Source organism: Corylus avellana, chromosome ca4 (genome assembly GCF_901000735.1).
Source record: "Corylus avellana chromosome ca4, CavTom2PMs-1.0".
NCBI classification, from domain to species: Eukaryota; Viridiplantae; Streptophyta; class Magnoliopsida; order Fagales; family Betulaceae; genus Corylus; species Corylus avellana.
This window is the reverse complement of record NC_081544.1, coordinates 17,098,368-17,124,733: the sequence shown is the minus strand read 5'-3', so window position 1 is coordinate 17,124,733 and position 26,366 is coordinate 17,098,368. Positions and strand designations below refer to the sequence as shown.

The 26,366-nt window shown below is 39.1% G+C and overlaps 2 protein-coding genes across 3 annotated transcripts; one reads left to right on the top strand and one right to left on the bottom strand.

Annotated features, from left to right (window-relative positions):
- The first annotated feature begins 12,286 nt into the window (after window positions 1-12,286).
- On the top strand, window positions 12,287-16,737 carry LOC132178141 (cyclin-SDS). The gene is made up of 7 exons (XM_059590594.1): window positions 12,287-13,402; window positions 13,578-13,745; window positions 14,481-14,647; window positions 15,256-15,384; window positions 15,541-15,721; window positions 16,174-16,218; window positions 16,426-16,737. Exons 1-7 carry the CDS (start codon window positions 12,287-12,289, stop codon window positions 16,453-16,455), a joined length of 1,836 nt encoding a protein of 611 aa, XP_059446577.1. The 3' UTR covers window positions 16,456-16,737.
- Window positions 16,738-18,029: 1,292 nt separating this feature from the next.
- Window positions 18,030-22,036, bottom strand: LOC132178701 (binding partner of ACD11 1). Of its 2 annotated transcripts, none has more exons than XM_059591215.1 (6): window positions 21,910-22,036; window positions 21,235-21,318; window positions 20,474-20,577; window positions 20,316-20,391; window positions 19,397-19,480; window positions 18,030-18,900 (listed from the first exon to the last, which is right to left on the bottom strand). In XM_059591215.1, exons 1-6 carry the CDS (start codon window positions 21,913-21,915, stop codon window positions 18,313-18,315), a joined length of 942 nt encoding a protein of 313 aa, XP_059447198.1. In that variant the 5' UTR covers window positions 21,916-22,036; the 3' UTR covers window positions 18,030-18,312. The 2 variants fall into 2 exon arrangements, with proteins under 2 accessions (XP_059447198.1, XP_059447199.1); XM_059591216.1 differs by having other exon boundaries at window positions 21,235-21,294.
- Between the last annotated feature and the right edge of the window lie 4,330 nt (window positions 22,037-26,366).

Here is a 26,366-nt window from a genome sequence, read left to right as displayed (position 1 = left end):
TATTTATAGGTTTTAGAAGTCCTGGACAAAGTAGTAAACCTAGGGAATTCGTAGGGTTTTGAGACCTATTACAATTGGGAGTTGGACAATCCTAATATGGAAAGAATGATAATCTAGCCGCCACTTGATATGTCTCCTGCGCACGAGTGCGCTCGATCGCAAGTCTGCGATCGATCCTTCTTTTAGCATGCGATCGATTCTTCTTTTAGCATGCGCTCGATCACTCCCAGCCTGCTTTATGCTGTGTCCTCTCGGGTACTGCGCTCGATCGTAGGTTCCCTGCGATTGATCGCAGTACCAGGGAGCTCCAATTTTCTCCATCTTCTCTTTTGAGCTCAAATTACCTAGTTTTACTTCATTTTCTTCCAAAAGCCTGTAAAAGTATGAAAAACACACAAATGAATTAAAATGGCCTAATTAATTAAAACCAAAGGATTAAAACATGCAAGTTAAGGGTTGGAAATATGAATATTTTAGCACTTATCAAAAATTAAACAATAATAATAATAATAATAATAATAAAGTAAAGATATAAGAATAAAAACCCTAAGCGCCGCCTATCAAAGAAACCCTAAGCTGTTGCCTATCCTTAAAACCCTTTCGTGTCTCTCTTTTGTCAAACCTATTTAACTGAATAAGACAAACCCTAGAGGAGACAGCTGCTCTCATACTCCTTTAGGTCTCTCTCTCTCTCTCTGTACTTCATTCACACAAAGTCTAAGTGCTCTCCCCTCCTCAACGTGCATGTCAGGTATGACTCCTTGGACTCACAACTTTCTTTTTCCTCTTCTTCCATATATACATTCAGAACACAAGTGGGTCAAGTTTCTTTTGTTATTATTGTTGCCTTGGTTGCCGTGTTGTCTTGTAGTGGAAAAGAAAGATTTTTGTTAACCCCTTCACATGCTGCCATATCTCACACCTACTTTGTCTTTTGTGGGAATAAGTTATTACCACGTGCTATGCTTATATGTTGAACCTAACCCTCTTTGTTAATGTTTAAACTATAGTAAAATCTTACTATAGTTTCTGCCTACACTCAAGCCATAGACCTGTAAATAATCAATGCCATCTATATATATATATATATAGGGGAAACTTCACTAAGGGCCCCCAAACTTCCACCCGTTTTGAAATACCCCCCCTGAACTTCAAAATCTCTCAATTTAGTCTCCTGAACTTTCAATTGCTCTCAATTTGGACCCTTCCGTTAATTTTAGCCGTTAAAAATTCAAAAAAAAGACCAAAATATCCCTGATTTTTGTTTTTTTTTTAAAAATAAAAAAACGTTTTAGAAGTTAAAATTTTATACAAAAGTCAAGGGTATAAACATCATGTGACGTTTAAAATTTGATGAAGAGGTCCAAATTGAAAGCAATTGAAAGTTCAGGGGACTAAATTGAGAGATTTTGAAGTTCATGAGGGGTATTTCAAAACGGGTGAAAGTTTGGGGGGTCCTTAGTGAAGTTTCCCCATATATATATAATGATGTAAAGTATTTATAAATATATACCTATGTAATACCTTAAGGTATGAAGATATAAAAATGCTGATTTGAGGTATTTATAAACATATACATATGAAGTGCTTTAAAATATATAAATACACATAAAGATTCAGAGCGTTCATATATATATATATGGGAGTACTACGAAATAAAATAAATTCTGGAATTTTATTGGGAAGCATACCTAAATACCTCAATATGTTCATTCTCAATTGATTAGCAAGCCAACTCATAATAGTAATAGAATGCTTTACTGTGACATGTATAAGGGTAGTAACGTGTCTGTATTTCCTTCAAGAGATTAGTTAGCAGTCAAAGGAAATTTTTAATTGTAGTCAAGAGGTAAGTGAATTTACTATCACTTCCAAAAATTATCATGTCATGCTCTTTATAAAATTTTGTTTCAAACTGCAAATGATCATAAAGAAATTTTGAGAAAATGATGGTAAACCCTCTTACATGTTGCCCTAAGATGTACCTAGAGAAGTATAAAGAAAGTACAAGAAATGAGAAAAGAGTGTTATAAAATGAGAGCACATGTAGGGAGGAGTGTATTTTTGGCCCCAAGAGAAACAAGAGAGAAGCTCGGTACCGATGCTAAGGATGGAGGCGTAACCGCTGAAAGAGGCTCTGCCAGAAGGTGGTTCCATCATTTTTGCCATGCTAAGTGTACCTAGAGTTAATCGGCTGGCCAAGGGGATGGGGCTGTGGCCATAGTATCTCATCCCAAGTTGCAAGGGCCGCACAACCCTAGTATATAGGGGTAACAGTATACATGGGCCCTAGTATGAGATAAAGACTATCAACCATTTTATTGATGATAATGTATTTTATGTGCTTTCTGATTTTTCTTAATAATTACAAATGGTATCAGAGCCATTGCCTAGCCTGAGATGGGGGGAGTGTGCACAAGCTCATGAAGGTAGCTAGTGGGCAGTCGCGGGGACACCAAGAATGGGCTAATCCCATGAAGGTCGCCAGCGGGGATGCTAGATCCTAAGAGGGGGTGATTGTGGCGTCCCACATTGCCTGGGTATGGAGATGGGGATGTAATTAAATATATATGTACACCCTTAATGACAACAACGTGTTTTAAAGCCGTGATGCTCATGATCCCATCAGAACTTCGCAGTTAAGCATGCTTCTGCAAGAGTAGTACCAGGATGGGTGACCTCTTGGAAGTCTAGAGTGGAGGAGCCAAAAGTGGACAATATTTTGTGTCATTAGGGTAGGGTGTTACATGAGCAACTCATTCCCGGATGTTGAATCGACTAGTAGATCTATCAGAGGTAATGGATAATGATCCTTCGACCTGTCTTTATTCAGATCAGTGAAATCAACACACATTTGCCACTTACCATTTGATTTCTTTACTAGAACGACATTCACTAGCCAGGTTGTATACTATACTTCTTTGATGAATCCAGCATCATATAATTTATTCACTTCTTCGGCAGCTGCTTTACGTTTTTCTGCGGAGTACCCCCATTCTTTTCTGTTTTACCAATTTATAGCTTGGGTCTGCATTTAGTTTGTGAACCATAACCGAGGGTGCTATTCCTGGCATATCTTCATGACGCCATGCAAACACATCACCATTTTTCTAAAGAAAAGATACCAGATCCTTCTTTATGATCGAGTCAAGCTGTTAACCAACCCTGACTTTTCTATCTGGTTTGCCGATTGGGAATTTTTCCAATTCTTCAATCGGCTCCCCTCCCTGTAATTGCTATTGATCCTCTCAGTTTCGTGGTCTTGAGCTGCTTGCTTCAGGGCATTCCTTCATAGCTACATTGTAGCATTGGCGAGCTACTCGCTGGTCTCCTCTTACTTCTCCAACTCCATTCTCCGTTGGAAACTTCATATTCAAATGTGGGGTTGAAGTTATGGCCCTAAATTCATTGAGAGCTGTCCGGCCGATAATTGCATTGTACCAGAATGGTCAATCGACCAACAGGAATTTTACCATCACGATTGCCTGTCTTGGGTATGACCCAGCGGTGACAGGTAATTCGATCGATCCGACCGGTTGAACTTGCTCCCCTATGAACCCCATTAGTGGGTATTGGCAAGGCATGATCTTTTCTCGCCCGAGGTTCATTTTTTCAAATATCAACGAGTACAGTATGTCAATTGAACTTCCATTATCCACCAAGATGCGATGGATGCTGTGATTTGCTACCGTTAATGTAACCACCAAGGCATTAGAGTGTGAGAAAATCATTCCTTCGTAATCCGCATTGGAGAAGCCTATGACCAACGAATCCCTTCGTGACTGCTTCATTGGTCTTTCGATCGCATATACTCCATGAGAACATGCTTGTCGAGCGTAGGCTTTCCTTACGGACTTTGATTCTCCACCGCCGGCAAATCATCCTATGATAGTGTGAATCTCGGGAGCTTCTGTCTGCTGTTGTGGTTCCCAACAATTTTGACTACGTCTTCTTTGATGGTCATCTCTCCTTTCTCTACTCTTTCGACGATTTTCGCTTCTACCTCGACCCCAATCTTCTCTTCTAGGGCTAGGATGTGTCGGGTGTCTATCCTCCCTTACTCTTCGATTTTGGACTTCTTGCAGGTTTCCCTCCCTGCCATTATTGTTTTTGTTTACATCTTTATGCTTGTCTAGAAAATGCACTAGCTTGCCATTCTTTATGAATTTTTCTATCATAAGGCGCAGTGCTATGCATACTTCTATGTAATGTCCATTTGCCTCATGGAACTTGCAGTATCTGTTCGATTTTTGTGGTGGTGGAACCCCCAAGATTCTGGGTGGCCTTCTGAATTCTGGATCCTTCTTTATTTCCATTAAGACCTTGGAAATATTTGCATTGAAAGGAGTAAAATCGAAATCATTAAACCTCTTTTTGTTTGCTATAAGCTCATCCTCTACTCTCCTGAATTCTTTTCTCTTCTTTTCTTCAGGCTTTTGGTATGATATCCTGGCCGCCTTCATTTCCTTTATAGTTTCCTTTTCATTAATAAGCTCCTTCACCTTGTCTAGCAGTGTTTGGAGGTTATCTGGTTGCCTTCGAGCAAGTTTTTGCATAATCGGTTCCTCGAGTGAGATGCCTTGGTAAATTGCGGAGAATATGACTCCGTCGGTAGGGTCTTCTACTTTAAGCTTCTCCAAATAAAAATTGAATCATGAATTCTTTCAAGCTCTCTCCTTCACGTTGGTGAAGTGTCAAAAGATATCCAGAAGGCTTCTTCCTTTCCTGGGATCCCAAAAATTGGCTCAAAAATATCCGAGCGAGTTCTTCAAAGGTGCTAATGGAATTAGGTGCTAAGCCTCGGAACCATTCCCGTAGGGTCATGGGAAAAGCTCTGCAAGCTACCTCATCGGGCGTTGCATGGAGGGCCAAATGCATTCTGTAATTTTCCAAGTGTTTAGTCGGGTCCCCATCACCACTGTAACTTGGGATTTGAGGAACTTTGAACTTGTTGGGAAGTTGATGGTAGGGGTGTCAATGCGGGCGGTTTTTAACCATTAACCGTTATAATCGCCACCCGCTAACCGTTTAACCGCTTAACTGTATTAACCGCTAACCGCCTAACCGCTATAACCGCCTAACGGTTATTGGGTTTACTAACCGTAACCGCTAACCGCTTTTTAAATAATATATTTCTATAATTATAATTATAAAAATATTTATACATATAACATAATCACTTGATCATTAAATCACAATTTTTTAGAAAAATAATTAAATCACAATTTGAGTATTAATATATTATAACTATAATTTATATGATTATATCACATGATCAATTGATCATTAAATCATTTGATTATATAATAACAAATTATACATATATAATATGACATAACTCATAAGTATACCAATTCATACTAATACAACAATTAAATATCTAGAGACTTATTTCCAATGTATGTTATAAACTTATAAGTCTATATAAGTCTACATATGCATATGAATAATATAAATGTATAATATCAATACTTAATCATATGATTCAATGACAATTCAAATACTTTATTCAAGACTTCAAGCGAATCATATTATTAATGTACAATAATGATATGATTCGTATAATATTAAATTAAGTAATTGACATTGGATTAAACAATGATCAATGTGTTACTTATAAACACAATTTAAGTATTAATGTATTATCATTATATGTTGTGAGAGTTGTCTGAATTTTGAACTTCTTTTTATATGTTGTGCTGAATTTTTTTTTTTTAAAAAAAAGTTAACCGGTTATGATTTAATATTTAAGGAAATTTTTTTAAAGTACAAGTAAATGTAAATTTTGGGTCAAATATTTTTTATTTTTCAATATGGGCTCTTTTATAGCAATTGGGCCCAAGAAGACACTTAAAAAAAAAAAATGAGGGTAAAAAAAAAGCTGAAAAACGCCCAAAAAGCCCAAAAAAAGAGGCCCAAAAAGTCCCAAAAAGCCCTAAATAAAGCCCAAAAAAGGCAAAAAAAAAAAAAGCCCAATTTTGAAAAAGCGGTTAGCGGGCGGTTACCTATTTCACTAACCACTAACCGGTGGTTAACCGATAACTATTAACCGCTAGGCGGTTAGCAGTTGCGGTTAGTGAAATCTACTAACCGCTAAGGCGGTTACGGTTAGCGGTTATTGCCAATAACCGCTAACCGTAACTGCCTTGACACCCCTAGTTGATGGTCGGTCACCTGTTTGGTGAATGGCATCTATGTTCCTGCAAAAAATTTGCTAACCACATCGGCTTTATGCCTTTCCTTTCGCTCCTTTGCCGCACACCGCATTGCCAATTTTGCCAAGGCCTTGTTTACTTCGTCTTGTTGGGCAGTGACCGGTTGATTCTACTGGTCAGCCAATGGTTAGTCTTTCTTAGGATCCGCTATTTTCTAAGAACCGCCTTCTTTCTTAGTGTTTTCTCGATTGCTACGCTCTAGGTTGCTTTTTTCTCTTCGGTTATCTTCCTTGTTGTCATCCTCCCAACGACTACCTTCGCGATTGTGATGATGACTATCCACCTGATGACTATGACCATCATAATGATAGTTGTGATCCCCTTGCTCTTCTAAATGTTTGTTTTGGTTAACCTCGGAATGAGATTGTGTCAGAAAACGGGGGTGCAACTCCTCATTCTTTTGAATCAAGAGGGTTACTTGAGCCTCCAAGGCTGCAATATGTTCCCTGTCTCCTCCATTTTGGGGAATTGGTGGTGGCCGCTGATTGGCTTGAATTGCTAATTCTTCACGGTAAGCTTGACTTTTGGACCTTGTGTTCACCATCGCGGATTTTAATTTTGCAAGAACGAGAAGCTTTCCCATAGACGACGCCAAATTGTTAAAACAATTTCTGGTTTGGTGAATTCAAGGGGAAGAAGTTTGTTTCTCCAATGCAAGATTGTCTCGTTGTTGATGCTCCTTGATACTGTTCGATCCCTTCCTTATTTATAGTGTAGCTAGTAAAGAGAGAATGATTACCAAGCGGAGGATCCAGGATTGAGCGCAGCCACTAGTGAATGAATGATAACTAGGCGGAGAATCCGAGATTGAGTGTAATCGCTGGTGCATGAATGATAACCGTTTAAAGAGTGAAGGATGCTCGGGCATAATTGATGGAGAATTGATGAGTTCCATATGTAACCGATGAAGAACTTGATGACACGATCTTTTGTTTACAGTAGCCGAGTATAACACTCAAACATCTCTACCTCCACATAATGTCGATTAATGCTCATTAATTTGTAACCGACAATTCGCCTTTATAGACATTGAATAGCTTTGCTCTGACCATATATGTAACCCCGAATATAGCCTTCCCGAGGATAGTATAGATATGTGGAACAATTCTTGGTCATATGAATAGTTGATCCTTTGGGCCGACATTGAATAAGCAGAGGCCCCAGGCCCATTCTAACATCTGTTGATGGTCCGAGCCAATTGGCTTTAGTCATATAAATATGTATAACAGCTCCTAATGAACCGAGAACCCTTGTTAATCCTTTGACTAAGCTAATCACGGCCTAGTAATTACCCGGAGCACTACACTTCAAAATGGCACTGTTTTACCTTCATATTAAAAACCCTAAATGTCATTGTTTTGCAATTATTTTTAATATTAAAAAGAGGAGGGCTTGGTTAGAAATTTTCATAAATATAAAAACATTTTTGTCACCACCTTTAACTTATGTTGAAAAGCTTAAACCACTTCTGACGTACTCCACTTATCGTCGAAAGCCAACCTACACAAATTTTATCTCAATTTGTTGTTCGTTACTATTTTAAAAGCATAGAAAAAAATCCATTGTTGATTGCATTGGTTACGAGTGACATAAGAGTTTCTTTATTGTAATATAAGTCATTTACTAATGAGTAATGTTACATATATAAAAATTTTACAACTTTTTTTTTAGAAAAACTTTAAAGACATGTATTACATATGAATGGAGACACATTAAGTGTAACGCCCTCAAAACTGACCTTGACCAGCCTAGCAGGGTTATTGGCAATTACCCCACTTAAACCAACTGGTGGCTAAATTAGGAATCGCCTCTCTAAGTATTATCAGAGTTAATGCATAGAAATGTGAAATAAATCTGAGAAAAACTATAATCATTACAGTACAAGTATATTCCTCAAATAAAAACATGGAGCAACTAATCAATAATAAAAGGCAAACCTAATAACTTCATGAGGGATCTTAATATAAAAGCTGTGGTGGCTATCACGCCACTCCTGAGTCCTAGTAACAAGCTTCCTGAAAGGGTAATAACAATGTAAGTCTAATGACTTAATAAGTAAACCTCACAATTGGATATAACATGAGCTCATTATTAAGCAAAAATAAACGTGCAGTTTTGGTAAACATTTAAAAGAGTTCTTGTTTCCATTAATACACCTTGGAAATATTGTTTGGTATGGTAAAAGGTAGTGTACTCCCGATGGCAAGTGCCTAAGTATTTTAATGCATAAAAACTAATGCTTTATAGGTCTTAACTCTCATGTATGGTCCACCTGAGATATTACCCCTTCTCAGCAGGGTTTGCGCTATCCCGAAGGACCTGTAATACAATACCGGTGCCCCGGCTATTGTACGCTACCATCCACTACTAGTGGCGCGACCAAGTCCGGCCTCTAGTGGCCCACACCACTAATGATTTCCTTGCTATAGTGACCAACCATTTGGCAATGGGTGCACCGCTCACAAAAATCACTAGATCCAAGGCCCACACACACTTGACCATAGAATGAAGTCTATATAGTAAGCCCATGGACATTATTCCACACATACCGGTGTACCATGTCATACGATATATTTTATCAACTAGATATTAAAGCAATTACCAAGTTATTACAAAACGTAAACATGCTCATATCATACGCGTGGTCAGTCAACTGACATATCCCACATTTTTAAGGAAAGTGTTCGTAAGTGTTTGCACGACCTATCATTATAAGCAGTACTAGAGAACTCTACGAGGTTCCATCTAACTAAAAAGGGCTGCTAAAACCTTGAGCCACGTAACAGGGATTAAGGGGCGAGTGGCTTGCTCTCTGGATGAGCACTTGTTCCCCAAGGCGAACGTTCGGCCAAGGAGTAAAGCCCAACCCAAAAATCCTAAAATGTGTGCTAGGTTTCTATTTTAAGAAAGCTATAGGTTGGTACATCTCTTCCTAGGCTCAAAATAAACACAAGTACCACAAAAAAACACAACACAAAGAATCAAAGAGGTGTTTAAAAGCCTTTTGAAAACACTTCTTCCTCTTTTTAAGAAATAGGCACATCCAAGTGCAAAACATACAACTTTAAAGGAAACAAAGGTGATTTGAAAAACCTTTTCGAAATCATTCTTGTTTTATGAAGAAAGGCACAAAGACTTGTTATAGCAAAAACTTGAAACTTTAAAGAGAATGATGTTTCTCTCTTCTCCATGGTTACTCACAACCTCACACACACTCAAGAATCAAGGCAACATGGTTTCTCTAAGGCTTAGGAGGCAAAATGAAGGCTGAGGTCAAATGGAGGTGGGGTGTTTATAGGGGAAGGAAGCTGAGGGCAAAATGGGCATTCTATCAAAAAGGAACGAGCACTCGTGTGGTCCCCGATCAAGCGCTCTTGTACTGTTCACAATGAGCCAAAAATGCTTTTCAGGTCCTACGCAATCAGATCCATGTCCTCAAAAATTACTCGAATCAGATCCTGCGCAATCACCCACGTCTGCTCCGAAGGCATCTTCGTCTAAGCTAGTTAAACCGCACAATTATTCGTAATGGAGGGGGTAAAACATAAAATAAAGGGGTAAGTCTAAAGACTTAGTGAATGTTAACGCATATAATGCCCATGCAAGTTTTTGTAATGAACTCTGATTTTTATAAAGTATGCAACAGTTCTAATATGACAAATTTGCATAGGTGTGATATAGATATATGATAGATGCATATGATATGGAGCAACAGTCATAGTTTAACAGTATAATCTACCCGAGATATTACCCCTTCTCAGCAAGGTTGACACTGTCCCAAGTGACCTGTAATACAACACTGGTGCCCCGGATATTGTACGCTACCGTCCATCCTATTAATGGCACGATCGAGTCCGACCTCGGGTGACTGCCCGTTAAGGCTATGCCAGTTATGAAACAACCAATGGATCCAAGGCCCATACAACACACACATTTGACCATAAAGTTAACATGTATAGTAAGCCCATGGCCATTATACCGCATGTATCGGTGTACCATATCATACAATGCAATTTATTTTGTCTATATGTTACATGCATACTTTTTACAAGTCTCACTTTGTTAACATATTCAGCACAACGTTTTTCTCAAAAATGCCAGAGTTCATGTGTAGCAAGTGTAAATCATAAGAGTTACAAATATGCATGTTTTGGTACACAAAATAGTCGTGTAGTCATGAAAAATAACAGCGAGCATTTTGTGAGTTAAAAATCACATGAGTCGTATAAATTCTCCGAATACTCCTCCGAAAGGTCCGGGTTCCCCAAATATGTGGAAAACCTTCTATTAATCCTAATTCCACTGAAACAACTCTATAACAAGAAAAATGGGGCTATCGGATGGCCGACCAAAATAGCGTTCCCTGGAATGCTTCAGACCATATGTCTGGGCTCGATACCGTACGTCCGCTCCGAAGGATTTCAGGTAGAACCTTATTTTGTCCATTCGTCCTCCTATCCTCCCAAATGGATTTCTAAGGCTACCAAAAGGCTTTCTAAGACTACCTATCTCAAAAAATGTCTTCATGCAAAACAAAACACGCTAAATCAAGATAAACTACTAAACTGCCAAGATTAAAGCATAACCTAGCTAGAAACTCAAAACCAATAACTGAGCTATCAATTAAACAGCATAACAACTAAGAAACGAGTTAAGCTTAAGGATATTACCTCCTTGAAGCGAAACTTCAAGACCCTCCTCTCTTCTCCATACAAAACACACTCTCACAGAGTTCTGGGAGCCTGGGGGCGTAAATGAGCATGTGAGAGTAAGGGGGGTAGGGGTTATTTATAATAGAGGGCGCTACCAACTTCTCTAAAAAGTAGCGGACATCCAGTACTATTAGAGCGTACGTTCGGTACTATTTACACAGCGGTCTAAAGGTTGTAGCGTACGTCCAGGTATTATCTAGTGGTTTTTCAAAAAACAGCGTACGTCCGGTGGTACCCCATCGTACATCCTTGTACTTTTTGCAGGTGTACGTACAGTGGTCCCCCTGCTATGTCCTCTACTACAGACAAGAGCGTATGTCTGTCAACCCTAGTGTATGTCCTCCACTACAGACAAGAGCGTACGTCTGTCAACCCTAGTGTACGCTTGGTCCAAAAGTCCAAATTTTCAAAATGCCACTCTAGCGGTCCTTAGTGACCTAAAACCCAAATTAACCCTCTAACTAAGCTACCTAAGCTTAGTTAATTTATTTGGGTCATTAAGCTTCAACCAAACTAAGGAATAGGAATAACTATTTCATTCCACACTCTTCTATTCCCAAGAGTAGTTATTCCTTTTCTTGATGGAATAGTCATTCCACGCCAAACGAGCCCAGACTCTTTTTTCCCATCTCCCACATTGATTAAAAAAACAAAAAATGGAGACACATTAGTAAAAGAAAAAAAAAAAAAATTTATATCTTCCAATCACTTGCTAATACGGTCAAGTCTCGGGGAGGTCCGGTTCGATCTCGGTCAGGTCCCGGGTGGGTCCTGTTCAAGTCTTGGCGGGGTCCCGGGAAAGTCCCAGGCGGGTCTTGGGCAAGTTTGGGCAGGTCCCGTTCAAGTCCTCTCGGGTCTCAGGCAGGTCCTCGCGGGGGCGAGCGGGTCTTGGGCGAGTCCCGGTCAAGTCTCGAGTGGGTCCCGAGTAAGTCTCGGCGAGGTTCTGGATGGGTCTTGGCAAGGTTCGTCGATTTGAGAATTAGATGCTCAAAGTCGAGAAAGTTTTCCGAAAATTAAACAAAAATTTTCGATCAAAAAAATTTTTTTTCCATTGACTACTGTTTTACATCGTAAAATGTAGAAATCCTTTTCTATAAACCATTTTAGGTCGAAGTAAACGAAGCCTTAGTGTGTGTATATTTCAAAAAAAAAAAAAGAAAAAAAAAATAGTGGGTGTATATGGACGTGGGCTAGAAATCGTGCTGACGTGGACCACACTATCATAACCCTCCCTCCCCACCTCCCAACTTCCATAACCGTTCTCTCGCGCTTTTACATTTCTCACTTTCTCCAAAACGGAATCAATTTCTGCAAACTTCAATTGAAATTCAAAATTCAAAGAATATTCACATCTTCACAATGAGAATCGGATTGAGCCGAGCAAAGCGAAAGCTCGAAGCGGAGCCAGTGCCTTTCGTCAAGAAGAAGCTCCGCTCGGAGATACCTCGCCGGAGACGATCTCAGATCTCTCCAATTCTGTACTCGTCTCTAAATTTAACTGCTCCATGCAATAATTCTGGATTCTCTGCTTTTTCGGTGGAGTCCAGCTCGTGCTCGTACTTCGATAGCGAAGTGTCATGCGGTTCGAGTAGAGCTTGCGTTGGATCGGAGAGCAAGGGGAGGTCGAGCTTGAGAAAGAGACAAATCGATGAGATTAAAGGATCTAGAGGTTTGGTTAAGGCCAATAAGATTGTTGGAGACGCACCGTTTCGTAGATCATATCACAGAAAGAAGGAAATTGGAGGAAAAGGTGAAGTAGAGGTGTCCGAGTCGTCGTGCGTAGAGTCGAATTGTGGAGCTGATGCTGAAATTTTGTTAGGAAGGATATCCAATTCAAATAGAAAATGTGAAAAAGTAAGTGAGATTGTGAAAGTGATTGAAGAAATTGAAGGCTCTGAAGCTGTTTCCAAATCGGAGATTTCTCGTGTCGAGCAAATTTCCGGTGGAGTTTTGAATTTTAAGGCAGAAAATGTCAGACTTCCGTCCGCGTTTAAGGAGAACGATGTCCTTTCTGTTACGTCTGGTGTCGATTCATGTTCTGTGGCGAAGTACACTGACGAAGGAAGCGAAGAAACTGAGAACAGAGCATTGGAATTTGAGTATTCTGAGATTTCAGGAAATCTCTTCGACGCGAGTTTCACAGTTCCGAACTCGGAGTCGACAATAGAACAGAATCAAAAGAGCTTGGACTTTGAGTCCGATCTCGCTTGTACAGAGCAATTCTCATACGAGGACGTCTCCGAGTACTCGTCCGGTCTTTTCCTGGAAAATTCGGACGTAGAATTCTCGGATTACACTCCGTCTATTTTCTTCAATTCTGGAAGCGAATTTTCCGAGTGCTCTTGGGAAGATTCAACTCCGTCACATACTTTCTCTCTACTCCATCAGTACAGAGAGGAATTCTCGAGGTCAATTACTGCTCTAGACAGCACAATTGCTTCACGCTTTGAAAACAAGTATCACAATCAAGATACAGTATGTTTTCTATCGCAATTCGTTTGGTTTCCGTTTGCTTTTCCGTTCATTTTCTTAGCAACCAAACAGAGAAATAAATTACGTACGTGTCTTTATTTTTTTAGATTAATATTATGTGTCACGTATCGAATTATCTCAATTTAATTTAATTTAATTTTCAATCTGTTTTATTTAGTTTTTGAGGTTTGAAGACGAGGAACATGAAGAGAGCTACAAGGCGTTGAGAGACAGAGAGAGGAGGCAAGTGTTTCTTCATAATTACGCCGAGGATTACCGCTCCACGACGGAGTATGGCGATCTCATCCTCCAGCAACGGTCGCAGATGGTCAACTGGATCGTTGAGGTCAGTCCTCCTCAGAACCTCGTCTTGCCTTGTATGAATTAATCGCCTTAATTTAGAAATTAAAAAACGACACCGTTTTTTATGAGAACGTGCTTTGACACAGTTCTTGGGAAAGTGGGAACAGTGAACACGTTCTATGAAGCAGGTGCAGTTAGAGAAGGGCAAATATTCTCTACACTGACCATTTTCTGGTAACCATTGGTCCTTCAAGTCGTTTTGTGACACGTCACTGTGTACGGAACTGATGCATCATTGGATGCACTTTTTTCGTGTATTCCATCGGGAAACCATTGAAGTGTTTGTTTTAGAAGTTTATAACTCACTAGTTTTGCTTTTCTTCTGGTACCCTGTGGTACAGTTCTTAAGCTCGCTCTCGATACAAATTTTGAGGGTGGTTTGGTCATTTACTATGTTAACGGACTGTAGTTATCGTGTACAATTTTCTTTCTTTTTTATTATCTGTAAATCAAGAGATAACCGACTTGAATCTGCTGATTCCTCTGGGAAAGGACTAATTACTGATTAGCTTCGGCATCTAGAATTCAAAGAAACTCGTTACTGAATTACTTGTATCGGGCAAGTGCACACTTGCCATTTAAAAAAAAAAACAAATTATTATGGGGTGATAATTTGCTAATTTGTGCACAAATTTCTACTTTTTTATTTTTTTTGTTGGGGGATGATTGGATTGCTTGTTTGTATTGCTAATTTGTGCAATTTGCTAAGAAAACGCAGCAATCTACTGAAAGGAAGCTTCAGCAGGAGACGATGTTCCTAGGAGTTAGCCTCTTTGATCGATTCTTAAGCAAAGGATTCTTCAGAGACAAGGGGAACCTTCAAATTGTTGGAATAGCCTGTCTTACGTTAGCCACCAGGTTGGAAGAGAATCAGCCTTACAATAGGTAAATCATATTTCTCTCATCTTTCCTAACACCCCCTTGCCTCAATAAATATTTAATTTGTATTTTTTTTTTTTTTTCTCTCAATCGGGAAAAAGATGGAAACGAGAAATCTTAGGGGTGTGGTCAGTGATCTTTCTCTCGCATCACACATGCAAAGTTCTACTAACGCTTAAATAGAAGAACTCTTAATAACCTTGAGTGTGTCACACCAGCAGGTTCACTATGAAATGCAAACGATTTTTGCACAGTATATTATTGTCACATGACAGCATTGGGGTGCTTTAGGCATTGGTCTTGAAAAACATAAGAATAATATCATTAGTGTTATGCAATATGTATACAGTTTCATTTCTTGTAGATGGTTCCTAAATTGAGACTTTCAGTAAATAAATGAAAAGAAGAATTACTGCTAAAATTGTGAGAGCTCTATGCTGTGTTTTGTCCTAAATAGCTCGCATACACACTTGTTCTAAATGTTCTATCCCCTTCAATGACTTCCTCATTCTGTCATTCAAATTCTTCAGAAGCTAATATGATCAGTAGAATTCTCAGTTTGTCCAGATGGATGAGAATTTTACTAAATGCAAAATTTCTGATTGGCATTGTAGCGTGCAGCAAAATGATTTCTGCATAGGCTGCAATGTGTACACCAGATGGGAAGTGGTCGCCATGGAATGGCTGGTACAGGAGGTCCTCAACTTCCAGTGTTTCTTGCCCACCATTTACAACTTCTTGTGGTAACCCTTTTACCCCTCATTTTATTTCTTAGGCTAAGTGCGGTCTGGGTCTTGCATTCAACAATCCATCTTTCTTTCCAGTAACTGTTTCAGTCGAAGAGTTTTAACCACAGCTTGTCCTGCTTTCTCTTAACGCTTTTTTGGAATACATCATAGGTTCTACCTGAAAGCTTCCCAAGCTGACGCAGACGTAGAGAAGAGGGCCAAGTACCTGGCGGTGCTAGTCCTTTCGGCCCATGAGCAACTATGCTACTGGCCCTCAACAGTTGCAGCTGTTGTTGTCATCTTGGCTTCTCTAGAAAGCCGTAAAGATGCATTCCACCAAAGAGTGATCAAGGTATATGCATACTTAGAACTCATCATTATTAACTGTATCAAATTTTGTGGTCAGTGGCTTCGAATTGTCTCATGAAATAGAGCTGGTTTTGAGGCACTGCCGAAGCCTCAGGTAGTGTTTACAGATGCCATAGAGCAGAACTAGAGAGGTACACAATGCAGTCCCCCACCCTGAAATCCTAATCGCCTTTCTTATTTGTCTTATAAATTCATTACAATTTTCATATTTACTCAAAATTATACAGTCTACAAGTTCTATTGTTGCCTGTGTCCTCTTTCTTGGGTGCTAGTGTTCCACCTTTCTTTTTTTCTTTTTTTCACTCGATTCTCGTTTTAGTCCTAAGAAAATATCAGAAATCCCCCTTGGATTGCACTAACTGGCCTCACATTGAGATTTTGGTCTCCACAGAGCATGCATCAAAATTCTCACGCAGTAATCATATGATTTTGCAGACTCACATCAGAACAGAAGATCATGATTTATACCAATGCATAGAGGTAAGGAAATATAATAATATCTTTATACCTTTCTTCTGTGAAGTTTCTCATATTTGAACTTGCAACAAGTGAACCACAGGGAGACCGCTAAAGCATTGTTAAACACCAGATTTGTTATGTTTTTTTTGGGGGGGGTTCAATTTGACTATTACCATTTTAATCAGAAGTTAGCTACAGAGGTTCCTGACATTGTGTTTACTGCAACAGAGCCTCGAGTGGCTGTTAAGGTACATATGATTGCACGCTAGCTAGCAGAGAAGGAGCGGGAACATCAAACATTAATTGTTTACAATATTTTCACTGATCATCAAAGCATGGATGAAAGGTAGCTCGATAAGCACCTAAAAAAATAATTCTTTTTCCAATGAATACATATAGTGACCATTTCTTGTAAACTGTCCATAAAGGTACAAACTGGATCTTTACTTTCTTTCAGTAAGCCCTAGGACCTTTGAACTCATTTGTTGCTAATTTGTTCCTATGGACGCAATAACAGGTATATACATCAAAAGTTCTGAAGTTGTTTCCAATGTTTTCATTCTAATTTACAAGAGATTATAGGTCTCTTTTATGGGCACAGTTCTATCCACCGAGGAGACGACACCGTTGCTTCATTCCATCATCTGATAAGAAAGACTTACCAAATACCAGTTAGCTCGAGTGTCTATGGAATAATAACTAAATAATTTATGGCAAACCAAATAAATAAGATATCAATCTGGCGCCAATTTCTGTGGGGGCCTTGTCCTTTTGGAATAGATAATAGAACTTGGTTGTCAGGGGCATAAAAAACAGCAAGTTCATGTATTGCCTGACACTTGTACACAGAAACAAAAATGGCAAACAGAAAATACCTAAAAGGATCAAGAATTTATTTCAGTCATCATTGAGTCCTAAACATGACCGATTAGAACAAAATTTTTATTTGGACATGAATAGTAATCCATCTGTTAAGCCTCGTTCTATATGAGTCACAAAAACTTCTCAGAATGTCCGGAACAAATGCAACTCAAAAATCCATTTAGGATCAGCTACATGATCACGTTTCACCATTTTACTCTTGAGGCCAAATCTTTCGTTTGATTGTTTTTAGTTTTTATTTTATTTATTTATTTTTCTATGATTGCTTTTAGTTGTATGCTTATGATGAACCACCGATCTCTTCACCTTTTACTATTTCTCTTTCGGCTGAGTGAAAGAACCATAATCTCTACACTACACCAATGACTTTTTCAGCCTTCAATTTGCACAATATTGTGTAAAGAATCAAAGATTTACTGTGTTGTTGAAATGTTCCTCACTTGATTGATAGTGGAAACTCATTGTTTGCATTGATAGAGACTATAACATTTGAATTCTATGATAGTTACAAGATAAAAGGAAATATAAAATAGAACTTCATCTTATCTCATTAGTGATTATCTTCTTTTTGATTTGACTTCTTCTATGGACAATTTGGGTTTTTTTTTTAACCCTAGACTCATAATGACTCAAAATATTAATCACCCAACTCTGCATCCATTAAACAATGCACGAGGATCACACAACAAAAACTCTGCATTAGCAAAATTGGGACACATGCCATTGCATCAAAATGTTGTTTTCTTCTTCTTCTTCTTCTTCTTCTTCTTCTTCTTTTTCACCATTGTGGCATATACCAAAAAAAAAAAAAAACACTAAAATCAGCATTCTACCTGTAGAAGAAAATGATAAAACCATTTCCAGGCACAAAAACACACCTCTACAGCTAGATGGAAGAAAACAACATTCCAATCATTCAAGAGGGAGGGGAGAATAAATCGCACTGAAAATAGTGGCAAACAGAATACACTTCGTATAAGCCGAAAGAACAAAAACATCTACTTTGAAGTTTGAAATATGTATGATGGAAGGACCACAGGACAACTCCTTTCATAGGTAGTAATGCATTTTCTACCTATATTTTTGAGTCCGGTGGAAGCCTATGGACAAGCCAAACAATTCTAAATTCACTGCAGCAATCAATGTGGTTTATAGAATCTTGGTGTCGAAGCATATCATACAACAAACTGAAAAGGAATCCAACTGTACTGGGTAAAGGAAAATCCACAGCAGTCATATGATACCAAGCGCATTATTGTCATCAGCTGAATTGACTGGAACTGTTGGAGGCTCTGTTGAAGAAGACTCATCAAGATGGATTTGTGCAAAGTTGTTGATTATCCCTGTCCTTTCCCTGTAAAGAATCTCCTTCTTGTCCTCGTCAGCCTTTTCAACCTTCTCCTTGGTCATCATGGTAACATCCTCAGCTGCCTTTGCAACCGCACTAAATGCACTTGAAATCCATGAAGTTCCGGTTAATACATAATGATTGCTCATAATAGCAGTTCCTGCAGTGGCTGCCTTCTGTTCAGCAGCCGCAAACGCAAATTTCGTTTTCTCGGATACCTGGAAACGCTCATCCATGTCTCTCACCTTTTCGTTGACTATAGTTGTTCCAATGCTTAGCTTCTCACTCAGTCCCATTTTACGATCAATGGAAGCAACTGTGGCAGAGGCATTTGATGTAAAGTGATGCTGTTCATCAAAGGCTTTTGTCTTGTTAATGGCATCCTTTCCCAAGACCAAACCCTTAGCAAGCATTGTGCTCACTACAGCTTCAGCCTTCTTAACAGCAGAACTAGTAGCCGCTGCCTCTCTCTCCTTTAAAGAAGAAAATATAGAAAGTTCAGAAAGAAGGAATTGCTTTTTAGAAACTTTTTTTGTTTCTTAACTTGATTTCTGGATTGAGCGGAGGGAAAAAAAATAAAAGAAGAATTCGCTATATTTATATGCACATATACACAGTTAATTTAATAGCTATTTACCAAAAAAGAAAGAAAGAAAGAAGGCGAAGACTATATATCGCAATTTCCACATATGAACAAAAGAAGCATGCCAGTCTACTTCCATTTGGAAGTGTAAGGTCTCCAATATTTCATAAATCTGAAGAAAATTAAAATAAAATAAAAAAAATGTTCATCCTAAAGACATGTGCCCGAACGCCAGAAAAATGGACAAATAATTATTGACATACTTGCTATTAGCGCTATTCCACTGCATTTACACATCATAAGTAGCACTAGAGGGAATAATCATCCTTCATATCACCAAAAAATATAGATACAAAGATATATTTCATACAAGCTACAGGATTTACCAGGTTTGGTGGGATAAACCCAGGAGGCAGCTGGTAATTCTCAACAAGTGTAATAGAGACAGAAAGATCAGCTATTGTAGCTCCCTGAGTTGACAAGTAAGACAAATTAGAACAGAGATTTTAAAAATGAAAGCCAAAATGTTATCCTACACACAGGTTGGAATGGTCCTAGAGGTATTAGAAGGTTTAGGACCTATGGTGATGAGAAAATTAAATAGAAAGGATGGTGGATACTTCAAGGGAGCCAAGGCCTCCTAAATTTCACACAAGAAATATGATAAAGAAATTGTACGATTGTCTTATTCAATTACTCTAGGGTTCTTATAGAAGACCCCTTACAAGTTCTAGGGATAATTAGGGAAAATATCCCTGCTTTTCTACATGTAGAAGAAAAGTTACTACCTAATAAATAAAATTACATTACTTGGAGAAGAAAGATACTCCTTATCTTTTCCTAATTAGATATTACATTATTTGAAAAGAAAAATCTTTATTCTTGCCAAAATGAACTGTCTTTATTCTTTTACCCAAATGAGCTGGTTGATGACACAAGTGTTAAGGAAGGCATGCAAGGATGAGATATCCGAGATTGCCTTGAGATATGGCCAATGCCTTCATGCAAGATCTCAAGGTTTAATCCCTGTAGAACAAGAAGTGCTTACTGCATTGGCTTGACCAATTGTCTTGAGCAAACTTACTAATGTAGGGCAGATACATACAAGAGTAACACTTAAACCAGCTGATGTTGTAATCTTCCAGAGATATAGCATTTATAGTATAATTTAATTTCAAAAATTTTGAATTTTTACCATAAGAGATTCTTAAGGCTCATGTATATATATAGGATCTCAGCCTGATGAAAATTTGTGTGTAACTCTAAGATTAACAGTTGAACTGCCATCATCCTAGATGAACATACCGATAGGAGCACTGCTGTATCTGCTCCCTGTGAATCCTTGAAGGTAACATAGGAAAGTTGGGTAGTATCGGTCTCCCTATCAAAAGTACAACCAAATCTTCTGAGAATGACTTTACTACCTATGACCCATAATGTAAATATAATTCAAGTGTACTGACCTTTGCATTTCAATGTATTGAATATCCCCAGAAAATGAAAAGAATTCTCTGATATCCCTTTCAGACGCAGCTAGTGAAATGTTGCTGATCTTAACAGTTCTTATCTGTGAGGAGCAAAAACATATATAAATTTGGTTACTTTTTTTCCAAGGGACTACTCAATCAAATTGAACACTGACCACATTTAAGAATTGGGTTTAGGACAAAAACAACTTTCAGCCCAAGTTCTTTTTTTCTTTTTTCATTTTTATATGACGAGGAACCTCGACAAGGCAAGGCTCTTCGGACCCATTCCTGTAGAGTAAACCTCGGACCCGTGCACCACACCCTTGGAAGTTTTCCTACACGGATCAGGGTAAATCGCTGGCTTTTACACCAGGGGTGTGGCCCCAAAGGGGAGTTTGCACCTAGTAAGTCTCGAACTTGGGATCTATGGGGTGATACTCCGTAAGACCACAAGCCTCAGCCCAAGTTCTTGACAGATAACTATATAAGTTGTTGCTGAAACTGAGAAACAGGTAGCTAAGTGATTGAAAGAAAATCAGTTTTCCCTTTTAACAAATTCATATGTTACTATGATTATTACTATTGCTGCTACTGCTAGTACAAGTAGTATAGTGATTGATGTTATTGAAAATTTCCAAAAGCAAATATTTTTCATTCCACAGCCTAAAAACAAAAGCACATTCTTCACTACTAGTATCCAGATAATAAACAAAACTCCACTATTAATAGCTACCCTAAAAATTTTGTTTCCTCACATCTGAAACATTGATTATCCAGTTTGGTGTCATAGCTGACTGGTGAACTGTTCCAATCCCCTGATCAGTATGGTCAGCGGGGACCTGCATGGAAAATGCTACATAAGGTGCTTTTTCAGGGTTAGAGGCAAAATAGAAAGACAGAAGAAGCACAATAGAAATGAACATAGCATATAGTGATGAAGCCAAGGTGAAAGAAAAGGGAGACAAGGAAAATTTGAAGTAAAAGCATACTTAATAATGGAAGATTCATAAGGTCCAGGATATGAAGGTATGCTATTCCAGTGTATGCTTAAATGCATCAACAAGCAGGAAATGAATCAAATATTTGTGTGTGTGTGTGTGTGTGTGTGTTTTTCCTAATTTAGAGTCTCATGGAAATCCTAGAAAAGCAGAACAAAAACAAAAACAACAGCTCCGGTTCCTAGGCACAAGCGAAAGAGCAACACAAAAAGAACAAATATATTTGAATGTAGATCGATATCAAGCGCTTTTAATCATTCGCATTAATTCCCAAACCGTAGAGATCTTAGTGGGCTGCCAAACAGAGCATAAGACAAAGCAACATTTGCGTTTCCAACATGCGTTTTATATCAGATCTTGAACAATCAGACATGGGCGTCAATGAAATCTAAGGATCTACCAACCGCGAGGTTAAACACATTACATACTCACCGACATCTGAAGATAGTGGAAGAGTTGGTTTGACGATTGAAACTGGAGAACAGCAAGCAGAGGATGGAGAGGGAGGGGATTGGGTTTTCTTTTTCATTTTGTTTTATTCTCTCTTCTCAGCGGGAAGTTCGCGCGCCCCCTCACGAGATGAGACTCGACTTCAATTATTATTATTATTATTATTATTATGATTATTATTATTATTATTATTTTTTTTTTGAGAAATTTCAAGTAAACCCTGAACTAATACGCGTTTTGAAAAAACCTTTCAAATTTAAAAAACTTTCAATTTAATGCAATAAACTATTCCATCAATTTTCAGCTCTAAACGAACGTTAAACATGATTAAATAACCTTTTATACTCATGATTTTTTTTTATATAGAATTTCAAATTTACCCTGTGACCCAAATGTTTTTCTTTTATTAAAAAACGATAATAAATGGTATTTTGGTATTTTTGTCCATTTTTGTTAAAGTTAGTTAGTTAACTTTGAAAAATTGTCTTCAAGTGTAACTCAATCGGCTGTGGACCACGTCTCATGAAACAGAGGTTACTAGTTCGAATTTCTCTCCCCATTCCCTTGTGTGAACATCTTAAAAAAAAAAAAAAACTCAAAAAATTAAATTGAAAGTTTAGGGGATTAAATTAAGCGTTTTTAAAATTTTGAGGGTCTTTGAAATTTTTTTTATTTTTTTTAGGATGAGAGTTGACGCTTGAGTATGATTCTTTTACTATTTTACCAAATGAGATTAATAATTGGCGTTGATTTACATAATTATAGGATTTGACTTGAGGGGTGTAACAGAAATTACAGAAAATCTCGTGTAGTTATTTTTTTTTTTTTTTTGAAAAATCTTGTCGATACTTCCTCTAATAACAAATCAGTCAAAAAAAGAGCAGATTGCTCAATGGCTACAATCTCACATATACCACTGGAGTAGCATCCCCCACGTTCTATCCACAGCTAAGCCAGGTTTCTATTATAAACCTTTTATGAATTATCCTTATTTTCAAATAGATGTAATAAAATAAAATACTAAACATAGGTGAGATAGTTAACTATTCTAATTATGAGTAACCCTAGAAATTATATATATATATATATATATATATATATATTTTTTTTATTTCAGGGCGGAATCACGTTGGGCCTTGGCTGGAACCTCAAGGCCCAAGGTGGTCCCAAAAAAAATATAATAAATTATAAAATTCTTATAAAATTTAATTTTTGACTTGCGCAAATTATTATTTTTAGAATTTTGCCCCTCCAAACACAAATCTCTAGTTCCTCTCTTGACCGTCTTAGTTAATTCTTGAATTAATTATTGTTAAAGAAAAATCAAATAATTAATTAGAATTGTCACATCAATATTGCGAGATAAATGTTATCTGATATTGCATCTTGTTTGCTTTCAATTGCTTATTGTCAACGTAAAAGTATAGTAAGATTCCTTTATCACATTATCAACAACGCCAGTATGTTTTTACTTCATGTGGAAAAATCAACTATTCAAGACCAAAAACATAATAAAAAAATAAAAAATAAATAAAAAAAAGGTAGAAAAGGTGAAAAATGTTATATATGCATTTGTGCATCAGGTAGATGACCATTTAATTTCTATCTCTTGGTGTAGTCACTTGAAATTCCTATTGTATTTATGTAACCTCTTGATTCATATATTCATATATTCCTTATCATCCCATTAATATTATGATTCTATGTGTCACGGGGCTAATTTTTCACCTTCAACCAGCCACGTGATGGCCCTAAGCAACGCACCACACAGCGCCTTAGGCAGCCAACGCACCCTCACCAAACTGAGGTTAGTGGAAAGCCAAGCACAGCACAAGCACAACACACTTACTTTTTACGGGAGCAACACCTCCCAACCTTTACAATTCACTCAACGAATCTGTACAAAGACGGATTAGGGTCCACAATACTTTGGAGCCCTTAGTCTCAACACCAACTCAGCCCTAAGGCTTACAAGAGATACATGAATGACCCAGCCACCAAGGCTTTACAAGACAACAATGAAACTCTCACACAGCCCACTGTTTCTCACTACAAAGTCAATCAGCACTCCCCCAAGTGTGTGGCCCTCTTCCACAACGCTTGTCTGTTACAAGCAACCAGAGTCTCCCTTCTAGCAGCAAGCAACTTCGGCCTCCAGCAGCACTTCGACAGTCTCCAGCACACACAAGCCTTCTCTGCCCTAAGCACCCCTTCAGCTCACTTTGAGCTCTCAACCTACAGCCAAGCTTTCTCTCTCAGCTTTTCTGTACTCTCGAGCTGCTCCATCAAGCAGCCATGCCTTGCTTAAATAAGCCCCAGCATGGATCTCAACTCATGGCAGTGGGCTGCCACGTGGCTCCAGTCCACTGCACCCAATGTAGCTACCAACAGGCATGCTGCCTCTCTTCAGCATGCCCTGCACCAGCCAACCACGTGTTGCAGGCCCCCTTAGCCCATTTGAATTCGTCCAACCCCTTCAGCTTGTGCACTGCCACAAGGCAGCCAACTTGTAGCCATCAGGAGGAAGGGCTTTGCTGCAGTGGGCTGCCACCTGGCTCCAACCCACTGCCTGTTGCAGCTTCACCATTTAGCAACCAGCCACCTGGACCATGCTCCCTGGTCCATTCGAATTCAGCCAACACCTTCAGCTGATACTGCTACAAGGCAACTCATTTGTAGCAAGCTATGCTGCAGTGGGCTGCCACCTGGTTGCAGCCCACAGCATGGTGCAACATGGTCTCCTCCAGCAAGCAGCCTGCCACCTGGATCATGCTCCCTGGTCCATTTGAATCTAGCCAACACCCTTGCTTAGCTTGCTGCCACAAGGCAGCCCTTGCAGCTCCACTGCAAGCTCCAACTGCACCATTGAGGTTCAACAAGCTTCCTGCCACTTGTCCAAGTCCTGCAGGCAAGGCAGAGTACCCCTCTGCCCACTGTAGCAGGCAATCTTCAGCCATGGGGCTTGGCCAGCGCCCCACACCATCCCACTGCTACACTCAAGGTCATTCAACCTTCCAACTCCACTGCAAGGCAATCATAGCACCCTGGCACAACAGGTCTTCTTGAACAAGGCAAGGGCACCATGTGGCTGATCCAGCAAGCCACACCATGCTCAACAGCACCATCACTTGGGCAGGGCAGTGCCACCACGTGGCCACTGCCTGCAGGCATTCCTCCAGCATAACTCAAAGGCATCTTGGCCGCCATGTGGCCCCTCTCAGCAGCATACTGCACCATGGTCCAGACAGACAAGCATACAAGGGCCTGGGCCACGCCCAGCCCACTCACACAAGCCATCCCAGCAATCCATGCGCCCCACAGTAGCTCTTGGGCCAACAGCAACATGCCCAAGCACCTTGACAGTGCATGGGCTACCTCCTTTGATCCTTTGTAGCAAGTTTTAGCTTTCTCCAAGCAGCATCCTCAACCTAGGCATGCTCCTTCATGCCTTGGCTTAGTGGCCAGCAGGGGTGCAAAGCACTCATGCCCCTACTGCCACCCCACAGCCACATTAGGGCTGTGACACTATGCCTACAAAAGGAGTCTTGAGGAGAGTAAGAAACATATAACAAAGGAGATGAATAAGATGCTACAATATCTCTATCTTGTCTTGCAATTTCTTTTTTGTTTTATTTCCCAACACGTTATCACCATCAAGTTTAGTCAATCGTAAAAGAAAGTTGTGTTCTTTTGTTTTTCAATGTTATCTCTGGTATCCCCCGCCCCCCACTTTTATCACACAAGCAACAAGTGGGAAATATCTAATTTCTTACTTGACATTATTACTTATTAAAATTCACACAATAAAAATTATTATGTATAAAATTATAACACATGTAAGATAGGCGTTGTCTTGAGGGACATGTAGTAAAACATCAGTGCCCCAAATGTTGCCGCATACCATCTAGAGGGACCAGGTTGACCGGCCCAAGGCCTCCCCCCTAGGTCATATTCTCCCCCTCCTGACTAGTCACTTTCTCCCCTTCCTGGCCGGTCACTTTTCCCCCCTCTCCATAGCACCCCATACTAACTTGGGCGTCGAAGTCCCTCCATCCCTCTAAGGCCGGCGGACTTCTAACGCATTTTACCTCTTTTACATGCAGATCTCCTCCCTAGAAGACAGCTTGAGGCCATTGCTGGTTTTGTACACCAACACCATCCGACACTAGTAATAGTCCGACTAAATCCGACCTTAAGTGGCCTATAATGCTAATGACGTCGGTGAGTTGTTATCAATATAATAATTAGACTGTGGGCCCTCTAGTCAATTTTATGAGATTTTCTACCTAAACCGATTTGATTGCAAGCCACTAATACACTGGTAGCCTTTAATTTACTAGGTTGGTTGGGCTTTATTCTCCATTTACAATGAATAAGGACCAAAATCTTTTGTCTGCTCAACATCTGGGCAGTACCCAAAAGTGCTCCCAACCCTTGTC

Bases quoted from the DNA above. Each gene is read 5' to 3' on its own strand.
- LOC132178141 (XM_059590594.1), top strand. From the start codon at position 12,287: ATGAGAATCGGATTGAGCCGAGCAAAGCGAAAGCTCGAAGCGGAGCCA. The intron at 13,746-14,480 runs GTCAGTCCTCCT...AAGAAAACGCAG, and splicing joins TGGTCAACTGGATCGTTGAG to CAATCTACTGAAAGGAAGCT. The intron at 16,219-16,425 runs GTAAGGAAATAT...TTACTGCAACAG, and splicing joins ATTTATACCAATGCATAGAG to AGCCTCGAGTGGCTGTTAAG.
- LOC132178701 (XM_059591215.1), bottom strand. The intron at 20,578-21,234 runs GTGAGGAAACAA...TGCTCCTCACAG, and splicing joins GGATAATCAATGTTTCAGAT to ATAAGAACTGTTAAGATCAG. The intron at 19,481-20,315 runs GTATGTTCATCT...TTGTCAACTCAG, and splicing joins ATACAGCAGTGCTCCTATCG to GGAGCTACAATAGCTGATCT.